Below are 11,774 nucleotides of genomic sequence, written 5' to 3' on the forward strand. Positions count from 1 at the left end.
TTCTCTAAATATTGTTATTTAAAGATAACAATTAAATGTAAGCTTCTAAATAAAGAAAAAACATTTCTCATAATTATGCACAATGTTTATTTTGTTTCTAATTTATTATAGCCTATTTGTCTATATAAATCCCCAATTAATAACAATTTGATCGATTATTAATAATTAATTGTGTTAATTCTGTTTTGTGATTTTCTTAACGAATATACACATGTTGCTGATGTAATTAATTTTTAATGAGAACTTGATAGTTTTATATGAAATAACAGAATACGTACAGAGTTACCAAAAAGTTCCGGGACGACCAGGTAACTCCTCAGGAAAACTTTATCGAGAAAAACGTTAAATACAAAAGTTTTAGGATTCAAAAAGATCTATTTACTGATCTTATTAGTTTAACCTTGGATGGCGTCGCCAAGGATATATCGATTTTTTTAAATGAAACACCCTAATTCCATAATCTAATAGCTAGTATCAAGAACTTTTCAAAACACTGTAAGTAAACTGTAAAATTATTTTTCATTAAGTACTTTTCAAGTTACAAGGTTTGAAAGTTACAAAGCCGCCAGCATTAGCATATTATGCAAGATAGCTGACCGAGGCTAAAACTTCTTATATTGTTCAGGATTATGTTTTGGATAACATTTGTTAAGATCAAGGCCATTGAAGATCATTCCTCTTTCATTTTTGCACTAAAAAGTAAAAATTCATTTTTACTTAAAAATAAAAATAAGAGGTATAACTTACATTGGCCTTGATCTTGACAAATGTTATTCAGAACATGAATAACATTCAAGAGAGATAACATTTTAGATCGAATACCTTGCGTAATGCTATAATATTGACGATACTGTAACTTTTAAACTTTATAACTCGAAAAATATTTAATGAAAAATAATTTTATTACAGTATTTTAAAAGCTCTTGACACCAACTATTAAATTCTGGCATCAAAAATAGGGTTCCATTAAAAAAAATCGATTTGATCTGACTTGGCGACGCCACTCAAGATTAAACTGATAAGATCAGTAAACAGATCTTTTTGAACCTTAAAATTTTTGTATTTAACGTTTTTCTCGATAATGTTTTCCTGAGGAATTATTTCGTCCCGAACACTTTGTATAACAGTAATAAAATATAATGTATATTATTTAAATTAATTTGGACATTTGTTCAAATTATAAATTTAATTAGTTATTCATTAATTATTAATATTAGTTCAATTAGTTTGATATTAATAATGTTTAAAATAAATATAATGTACGCCATATATATTTCCTTTTTTATACCAAGGAATGTACAACTATAATATCATGGAATTGAATATTAGAATACATTAACTCAACTAACGCTAAACATTCCTAAAATATTCCGTAAAATGTTCTAAAAAACCCAAAATAACATTCCAAGAATAATTCGGAATATTTCAAAATATTTTCAGAATGTTAAAGCAACATTCAAATAATAATCGTTAAATATTCCAGTCATGCATTAATACATATTCGGAGAATGTTTCATATACGTATATTCAGCAAAATAATATAATAATCTTATATTTTCCCAGAAATGTTAGATCTAGGAAGTCTATCTCCCTAAAATAAATTTTTATAATAAAATTGTACTGTCAAAAACACATTTCATTTACTTTTCCATACAACATTTTTGTCTTAAAGATGTATAAAAGACGTTTGAAAGTCTCGAAGTCATATTTTAAAACGTTTTAAAATCATCAAAAAACGTCTTAAATAACATCTTTTTTAAGACGTTATTAAGAGGTTTTTTAGACATTTGTATTCTATGTGTTCCTTGTAACACTATTTTGAGGAGTCACTTCACAATGTTCAATAATGCTTCACAAACAAAATGCTGCACTTTTTATATTCTTTCTCATATAATTCTTATTTGCATATTGCTCGCAGGTGAGTGAATTTTGTACATTTTGTTGTATATATACAAAAAGTGTTATACAGTATATTCCGAATATTAATATTAATATTAGTGATATTTGTATATACTGTAAAAATTCTTTTGCTGTTTCGGAATATTTGACACATTGGAAATACAAATCGAATTTTTTGTTGAATAATTAGTTTTAATTAGAATATAACACAATTGTAGATAAAATATTATTTACAAAAAATATTTCTTAAAAGTACGAGTTTTGTACAAACACTAAAAATAAAAACGATATATATTTAAAAATAAATAATTGTATAATATGATTTCATATATATTTTAATATAATATAATTAGAATTATTTTATTTATATAAGCAATTTTGAACAATACAATATACATATATGTTCTTTTACTTATAAAACATCTTAGAATTTTACAATTTGTTACTTACTTGCTTTCTTATGACTTTAATTATATTTCTTTATTATTTTGTCTATGTCTTAGTCCAAAATTTTGCAATTTATAAAAGATTTAACAATAATTTTTTTTTAATATAATAGACAACGCGCCAATAATGGGTCAAAAGTACAATACATATTTCTTAATTTAAATTTAATTATCTCTAGATATGACTGTGCGGCGAAATGTTCGGACATTAACCACGATTATTGAGAAATATATACCCAGAGAGCACAAAATCGTCTAAAAGACGACTAAATTGTTATAAAGATATCTTTTAGTGAAAGAATATATCGTCGACGAAAAAATGACTAAAAGACGACAGATGTTGCACTGTTAGTCACCTTATACGTCTTATTCATATGATAACTAAAGGATAACTTCTTTGGATACCTTTTAATTGTCTTTAATACTTCTTTTAATTTTTATATTTTGATACATATAACGTTTAATAACATCAAATTCCTAAATTAATTATTAATATAACAAAGTAACACAAAACAAAATAAAATTGCATGACTAATAATATACGTCCCATTTCATGTTTGCCGTGTCCTATGTGCAAGAGTGATTATCTTTCATTATAGTCTCCTTTGAAGACTCGATTACAAAAAAAGTGTATTATTGTTCATTAGAACATGAGTAAAATTTCTCATGATGCTGCACCTTTTATTTTGTATGATTTTCAAACACGAGAAACTGAACTCCATCACGTTTATCTAGTGATCTCGCATACTGCTCGCAAATGATAAAAAGTATCAAAATAATGGAAAAATATCTTTTTCATATAATATTATCTTTTCAGCAATACAAAAAGATATTTTTTAGTCGATCTTTTGTTTTGCGAAAATGACAACCATAGAAAGATGACGAAAAGATGTCTTTTTTAAATTGCCTTTTCGACAAAACTAAATTCTTATAGACATCTTTTGGTCTTGTTAAAAAGACAATCTAAAAACAATGTTTTTTTGTCACCTTTTCGCTTTGCAGGAAAGACAATTTTCAAAAAAGACCTCTTTTCGTTATCTTTTAATATTTTGTGCTGCCTAGATAAGTATGCCCAAGTATATTAATATCGATCAACTAGCACCATCTTCTCTTATTCAATTGTGTATATTTTCTCAACAATCAATTATCAATTCATGATAAATTTTTCAAAGTTTCTATTAGTTTGCAAAATATCTACGAATGGTACTTTCATTGAGCTCATTCAAGTTGATAAAGCAGCTAGGCTAGAAAGCCTCAAAGAAAGAGAGTGATAAATTACATCATGTGAATACCCGTGTCTAATCAGGATGGAGATCACGTGACAGTTTTTTCCAATCTCTCTTTCATGCCTATAGAGCTTTGATGCCCACGTCTAATCAGAGGAGACGGATCACGTAATGCAATTTGCCAATCTCAAGGGCAACGCGATGCTACAAATGCTTTAAAGCAATTTTTGATTGATCAATTTGTAAAATTTCTTTTTTTTAATTGATCAACCAAACGGTTCAAAATATTTGTAGTAAGACTTTGAATGCTTTCCAGCAAGGACACAATTAGACACTGTGTAACACCAGAGAGAAACCTGAAGAGGACATGACGTATTGTGGAATACAGTTTATGATAGGCTGAAATTTTTATACTCATATTCATAGTCAAATCTTATATTTAAGGCTTCTTTAAATTTATCTTTAGATACTTTACGAATTATTTCATTGGCTGCTGAGCATCTAAAAATAAATTTAAGGAAGTCTTAAATACAAGGTCTGATTATGAATACGGGCATTATTCTCTTATTCTCTGTTCTTTATTTAGATCTCGTGGATTTCACCATGTCATCATGCGACTTCATAAAATATAATTTTTAGTATCAGAGAGAAACTTGAGAGAGGACATGACGGCCCAAAACCTGTAATCGCAAAATGCTACCACGCACTACTGCCCTCTGACAAAGGGGATGTAAACTACATAACAACGTCTACTTTTCTTTCACTTTTCAAGACTAGAGATGATAAATCAATATTTGATTCATATAATCGTATTACATGTAGCATGAATATTGTATGAATCAAATATCGATTTATCGTCTCCAGCCTTGAAAAGTGGACGATGTACCGAAAAAAAAGTAGACGTTGTTATGTAGTTTACATCCATTTTGTCAGGAGGCAGTAGTGCACGGCAGCATTTTGCGATTACAAGTTTTGGGTCGGCATGTCTTCTCTCAGGTTTCTCTCTGGTACTAAAAATTCTATACTTTCATTACATGAAGTCACATGAGATTCACGAGGCCTAAATAAAAAACAGAGAATAAGAGAATGTCCATATTCATAATCAGACCTTGGCTTAAGGCTTTCTTAATTTTATCTTTAGCTCAGCAACCAATGAAATAATTCGTAGAGTATCTATAGATAAATTTAAAAAAGCCTTAAAGACTATGAATACGAGTATAAAAATTTCAGCCTATCATAAACTGTTCTACAATACGTGAGGTTCGTTCCGTTTCACGCATAGTGCGCATGTTATACCATTTTATCCTTATTGATCATCGAATATTAAAGAAAGATAAAATGATATATCATGCGCATCATGCGTGAAACAGAACGCAGCCATGGTAATAGGTTAAAATTCTTAAAGTGCCTTTTTATGTTCGATGCTTACTTTTAATGTAAAAGTTGATGAATAAGTATCAAGTGTCAGTTTTGACCACATATTCTATTTTAATGCTGAAAATGAGCGCCGAATTCAGCGTTATGAAAAGACATCTTAACGAGGTCTATTAAAGGCTGTGTTCCAAATTTACTGCCAGCACTAAAAATGCTACAGTTTACATTACATGCACAATAGATATTTTCAGTACTGGCAGTCAATTTTGGAACACAGTCAAAGTTTCCACGTGATTTTATTTTATACATTGATTATTGATATACATAACCAAAAAACAAACCGGTTAGCTGAATAGACTAACAATAATATTTATATAACATTTCTTAATAAATATCGAAGTTATATAAATTAGAAAAAATAGATAATAAATTTAATAGATAAATACGAAGAAAACTGTTGGGAAAAATTAAAAGATACATCATTTAGTACAGTATGCGATTACTTTGATCATTTGCATTACAAAGAGAAATAAAGTTAAGGAAAATAAAATTTTAATGATTGAGATATTAAATACAACATTGATTGTAGATACATAAAAATAAAGAACTTAAAAATTCCTGGATAAGTTGCCAAGGATGAAATGCTGTTTAGAATCAGAGAATAATACAGTATTTACTACATAGAAATATACACAATACACCTAACAAAGTAGATAAGATTTTAATGCAAGATTTTAATGCAAAATATATAAACAAAAATACAAATAGCCCTCATAAGAATATATACCTATTTAATCAAAACTTGTTAAAGAATCTTAAAAGTCCAGTATTTAAAAAATTAAACAAACGTGCAAATTCAACAGCTCAAACAGATATATTCACAAAAAAAGAGGACAATTACCATAAATAGTGATTCTGATATCTTCAAGTCAGAATTATATAATACAGAAAACTAAGAATATTGATCTATTACATGATTTAGATTCTGATAGATAATAAAGTTCGAAGATTGTAAAGATATCTTTTTATCAACGATGATAAATACCACATAAGAAGATGAGGAAGGATAATTAAAAATTCAGTGACAAAATCTTTCCATTAGTGAAAAGGAAGATTTCGATACATTTGCAGATGTTCAATGTCTCGCAAAAAACATAGAATTAAAACATCACAATTTCAAATAAAATCTGAATGTCATTTTAAGAAAGACAAACATAAGTTGAATATAGAAGGGAAACGTCTTTTACAAAAGTTGAATAATTTAGAAGAATGGGAAAAAATGCCATTAATTAATATAAAGGTTAATTTTGATCATAAAATAACAAGATAAGCAAACGACTCAATTGATAATCAAAATGAAATTAAGAGCTACAAACCAATAAAGTTAATTTAATAAAATAAATTCATGTAATAATTAATTACAAATGTTTCTACAGAAATTTATTATTTTAACAATAATTTATGACAGAGAGAGAGAGAGAGAGAGAGAGAGAGAGAGTCTCGATCTATACGAGGTTATTATCAATGTTGAAAACTCTAATCATTAGTATGTTAAAATATTAAAACTGCAAGTAAAATGATAATTATAAACGAGTGTTTTTTCATTTATAATTATCATTTTACTTGTGAATTTAATGTTTTAACATATTAACAATTAGAGTTTATAATATTGATAATGATTTCATATAGGTTGAAACATCTATGAATTATTATTAAAGTTATGAATTTCTATAGAAATGTTGATTTAATTAATTATTATATATTACATAAATTAATTTTTTATTAAATTAATTTCATTGTTATCTTGTTCATCTTAATTTGCTTATTAGTCGTTTTATTTGATAATTTGTTTTGCTGTGTTCAAAACAATTAAGTGGTTATTACATTTCATTGTTTATTGGTTCATAACTTTTGATCTCATTATTTTGATTAATTTTGATTGTTATATTTTAAATATCATATATAATTTATTTGTCTTATAAAAACTAATTATTTTATATTTCAGAAACTGCTAGAACTACATATAAAATTAATACATAAGGTACCACTACAATATAAAATAGAGCTTTCTGGATCTCATGCGCCAACAATGAAAGAGAAAATATTATTTCAGAAATATGGACCAATTCGAAAAGGTTTATTTAGACCTATGGAGGATAAAATTATCAAGAAAAACTAGAACACATTCTGCGAGGTATATATATTTTAAGTTTTTAAAATAAATAATAAATAAAAAAATAACTTATCTGCAATATTTGAGATAACCTTATGTCTAATAAAAAATACCGATTGTTTGACAGACATATATATTTGACACAATAAGCTAATAGTCCTTGCTAACCGTTATCTATAAACTTCCTTCTGATGTTTCCTTCAGAATTTCCAACTTGAGAACGAAAATATTCAAAATGCAAGATATTACAATATCATAGAATGATATAATTACATTATTGTATTAATATATTTTTCCATGTAATATATCATGACTGGGATCCAGAGAATCCGAAGCCATTTCTTTCTTGGAGACACAATGGAAGATATTATATAAACAACATAGAAGAAAGACAAAAATTCGTTCAATTTTTGTCAAATGGATTACCTTGGCGAAATCTTTATAGTGTTTATTCTAGATTTAAAGTATTATATTGTAATAAAATCACTTACGCTCGGTAAGATATAAAACTCTCAAATCAAGTTCGAATTGATCATCAAATCATTTTAATTCATGTTCACAATGATTTTTATGCTACAGTTATATTGCTAAGGAAGATAAAAAAATTTTAACGTAAAAAATTCTACGTTAACGTAGAAAATGAATATCTTGATAAACGTTATGCCAAATATAGTGAATTAGCTAAATTACTAAGACGAACCAGCCTATCGATTTTTAAACGATATAAATATCCCAAAAATCAAATTCTAGATAAATCAGAAACGGAATGTAAGTCACTTTTATGATATTAACTCTTTCCACTTCAAAAGTTTCCACTTAAAAAATTAAGTTTCCCAAAAAAAAGGGGAAAACTTTGTTAACGTAACAGAAAATTGTTAAATAATATCGGTAAAAAGAATATATTTTTAACATGATTAATTTTTGTCGCTTTCATGTCATTCTTAAAGAACCATTCTTTTTGAGTTGTTACAATTTTTTAACTTTTTATAAAGTTAAATTAATTTACTCTTCATAACTGATGAGGTTTCTCCTTAACACATTCATAGTAATAACTCGAAGATCATATTTTTTTAATTATATCACTTTTGAAATAAAAAAGCGATATGTTCTTTCTTATTGAACATTGTTTATTATTTCTAGATTACTATTATTATTTCTAGATACTTAGTATTCATATATGTGTACTATCAAATTGTTTAATTACAGCGTTAGTTGACGTTAAATGGACATTACCACTGATCAAAAAATTTATAAAAACTTTACTCAGTGTGACAATAAGTAAAGATATAAAAGAACTTAAAGATGCCGTGCTTCCTAAATCAATATGGTAAAAAATGGAGGAAAATCTTAATATAAACGAGAATGTCTTAAGAACATTTTGGCAGCATCAGTTACACCTGCAATTATTCAACACGGGTCCTATTTATTTAAACGACATTAACAATTAATTGAATAGTAAATATCATTCTATAACTATTATTGTAGTACAATATGTATTGAGTATCATTTAGATTGCTTTTAACAGATCACAAATTTTGTTGAATCGCACTATATACTATACAAACGCATATACTTATTTTTGCAGTATGTATATAAAAGGAATATCCAATACTCGCGAAATTATATGGCCCATGTTGCGCAACACTTTGACGGAGCAACTGCAGTATTCCTTTACAAAGTTTTTTATCTTGTTCAAGAATGCAAAATGATGATTGATAATTTCGCCGGTAACGAAATATCTAATTTATATTTGTAAATATAATTTGTACTCGTGTATATGTTACATTTCAATTTTTGTGTTACAGATATTGTGGAACATTTATATCATACTAAGTTTCCTGAAATTCAAAATGCACATACCGATAAATTCTTACCTAGAATTATCTATGAAAATGGGGAAAATTTCTTTGCTAAATAACGGAAACTAGTAACAATACTAATTCTACTGATAATTAGTTTGTATAAAAAAAGCATTATGCAATTATACTATTTATCTTTTTGTATCTAAATTATACAATTATACAATTATATAATTAATATATAATTTCATCGTATACTTCAAATATGTTAAATTAATATAAATACATATGACTATATTATTTTTAAATGTATTATTTAAAATTATTTTATAAAAAATTTTATTACGAGTAGAAATAAGTTTTATTTTTATAAGGAGATTGATACAATAAATTCTTTTCATTGGTTACAATACACAAATCAAATCAATACCAAATATATTAAATTACCTTTCTCTTAGTCTCATTTAAATTTAAATTTAAACTTTATTTTTCTTTGACTCCTTTTCAAGTGCTTTCTCTTTTGCTTTCTGATACAAAGACACAAGTTTGCCTTCTTTAGCAAGAATCTTCAAAAGTTCCATGATAAGTGGTAAATAATTATGCTTTCTTCTGATATTCTCTATTTGATATCTCTTTGATTTTCTAATCTCTTCCTCAATTAAGGCTTGTAGACGTTCTAATTCTTCAGGATCACAAACATTGGCCTTCTGTCTTTCATATAAAGTTTTTCTATCTGTCACTATAGCCATTAAATTGAAATGAATCTCGCCTTCGTTATACCTGTTTAATAATTTTTGTTTCTATACTTGATAGCAATATATAATATTAAATATATATGTATGTATGTATGTATATGTGTATATACATACACACATATACACACATATAGCAAGTTATTGAGAAAGCTACATTTTGTAACTTACTTGTTTATCCGTTTTTGAATTATAGGTTTCGCAGCTTGTACCCATTGTTTCCCTACTGAACACGGACCCAGATCAATTGGCCCATCTTTCAATCCATCTAATTCGTATAAACGACCATCAATTGGAACATAACTCACAAAATGAAACACATCATCATCCTTAGATGCCTGTTTTGAGTCATATTCAAATAATGTTTGTCTAAAATTTTAGTGTATAATAAATTTTCTTTAATGTAAACAATAAATATTTTTAAACAATAAAAATTTTCTTTAACGTAAACAATAAATATTTAATGGTTAAAAAATATATATGTAATATAAAATACCTAGAGAAGGAATTATGTACTTCTCTTATAACATCAGAATTACTAAGTGCAAGTCCACGCATATTTGCATCAAAGCTTTGACAGAAATTTTTAAATTCTTCTAAGTTTGGTCCGAGAGATATGTCTACATGCTTACAGTTTAATAAAACACTCAATATTGCTTGGGTCGCACAAGCATTATTTATTACCTAAATTAAATGTTATCTTTTTTAAGTCTCACATTAAAAATTTTTTATATTCAATAAATTCCACGAATTAATTCCATGAATTAATAGTTACTTTCCATTTACATCGATTTTCAAATAATTCTCACTTGTGACATAACTCAGTTAAATGCGTTTCTTTTGCAATGTGACAAGTGAGATTTAACTAAGTTTTTGCCTATAATCTGCACATCGAGACCGTGTTATTGTGAGAAGTACAATACATACAAATCTCTTTGAGAGATGAATCTTTGTTGTTATGTGATACGCTTCTTATAATCATCTTGATCTTGTGCAGATTATAGGCAAAACTCAAAAAGTTAAATTTCTCTTTCTCCAAGAAATAAACCTATATTGTCATGTGATAACTTTTTACCAAAGTAAGCAAATAACGTCATTAATTTGAGTATCAAATATTCAGTTCACTTCAGACTCAGTTTCACTTATGTAAATGGGAAGTAACTATTATCTGTTAATTATCTCAAAATATAGATTCCATAAAATAATATAATCTGTGTCATTTTTTTTATGTTCCAAATATTTTATATTCTAATTCTTTTATATTTTTATATTGTAAAAAAACAAAATTAATAATAATTATATTTAATTTATTATTAAAATAATTTTCTATTTCTAAGTTAGTAGTATATTTATTTAAGATATCTATTTTATATTTTACATACCTGTTTTGCAAAGAATATTTTGTCCAATCTGTTATCTTGTACAATATTCCCTGATAATTCATCATCTTGTACCCATTTGAATAAAAATATTAAACCATGAATAGGCCTAAAAGAAAAAAGAATTTGTAACAATTAAAAAAAATTACACATAAAAATTAACATATTAAGATATTAATATCATCTAAACTAGTGTCCTATATTTATCACTTTTCATATCTATGTATATTTTTCTTATTTATATATTTAAAGGAAATCAAATACATATGAAAACATTCTGAAAAAAAAAACAGGAAAAACAGCAAAAAGATTAGTTATCAAGAATATATCTTATCCTTCATGTACAAATGTCTTTCAAATACCACAAAAATTACAGTGTCAATGTTACACAAAATAAGCTTACATCAACTCATTGAATTGTTCATCATCCAAACTCCATAATTCTTCTACTTGTGCACCTTTGACCCCTATAAAATACAGCAATATTTAACATTTCATTTAATAATAGATAATTTTACAATATAATAATAAATAAATGATATAATATTTTGATACAATAATTGAAAAAATTATTTTTAAAATGTTGCAAAGATTCTGTGAGGCTTTATAATCACAATTTAGAATCAAGCTATTATAAATATTTATATATCAACATATATAGTAGAGAATACCTAGAATCAGTCAAAGTTAGATGTTTCGAATAATGTAATATTCTTAATTCATGAA

At 26.3% G+C, this 11,774-nt stretch overlaps 1 protein-coding gene and 1 pseudogene across 2 annotated transcripts in view; one reads left to right on the forward strand and one right to left on the reverse strand.

The window, feature by feature from the left end:
* Nucleotides 1-7,423: 7,423 nt before the first annotated feature.
* Nucleotides 7,424-9,036, forward strand: LOC108686857 (annotated as a pseudogene).
* Nucleotides 8,531-11,774, reverse strand: part of LOC108686892 (ubiquitin carboxyl-terminal hydrolase isozyme L5) — a 3,674-nt gene continuing 430 nt past the window's right edge. The window contains exons 2-7 of one of the 2 annotated variants that reach the window (XM_018192399.1): nt 11,452-11,515; nt 11,052-11,157; nt 10,166-10,353; nt 9,841-10,038; nt 9,365-9,697; nt 8,531-8,956 (exon numbers count right to left, since the gene is read on the reverse strand). In XM_018192399.1, coding sequence (XP_018047888.1) covers nt 9,394-9,697; nt 9,841-10,038; nt 10,166-10,353; nt 11,052-11,157; nt 11,452-11,515 — 860 coding nt within the window. In that variant the 3' untranslated portion in view covers nt 8,531-8,956; nt 9,365-9,393. Of the gene's footprint in view, nt 8,957-9,249; nt 9,698-9,840; nt 10,039-10,165; nt 10,354-11,051; nt 11,158-11,451; nt 11,516-11,774 lie in introns of those variants that run through there. The other variant, XM_018192398.1, reaches the window with a different exon arrangement.

This window comes from Atta colombica, unplaced genomic scaffold (genome assembly GCF_001594045.1).
Source record: "Atta colombica isolate Treedump-2 unplaced genomic scaffold, Acol1.0 scaffold198, whole genome shotgun sequence".
NCBI classification, from domain to species: domain Eukaryota; kingdom Metazoa; phylum Arthropoda; class Insecta; order Hymenoptera; family Formicidae; genus Atta; species Atta colombica.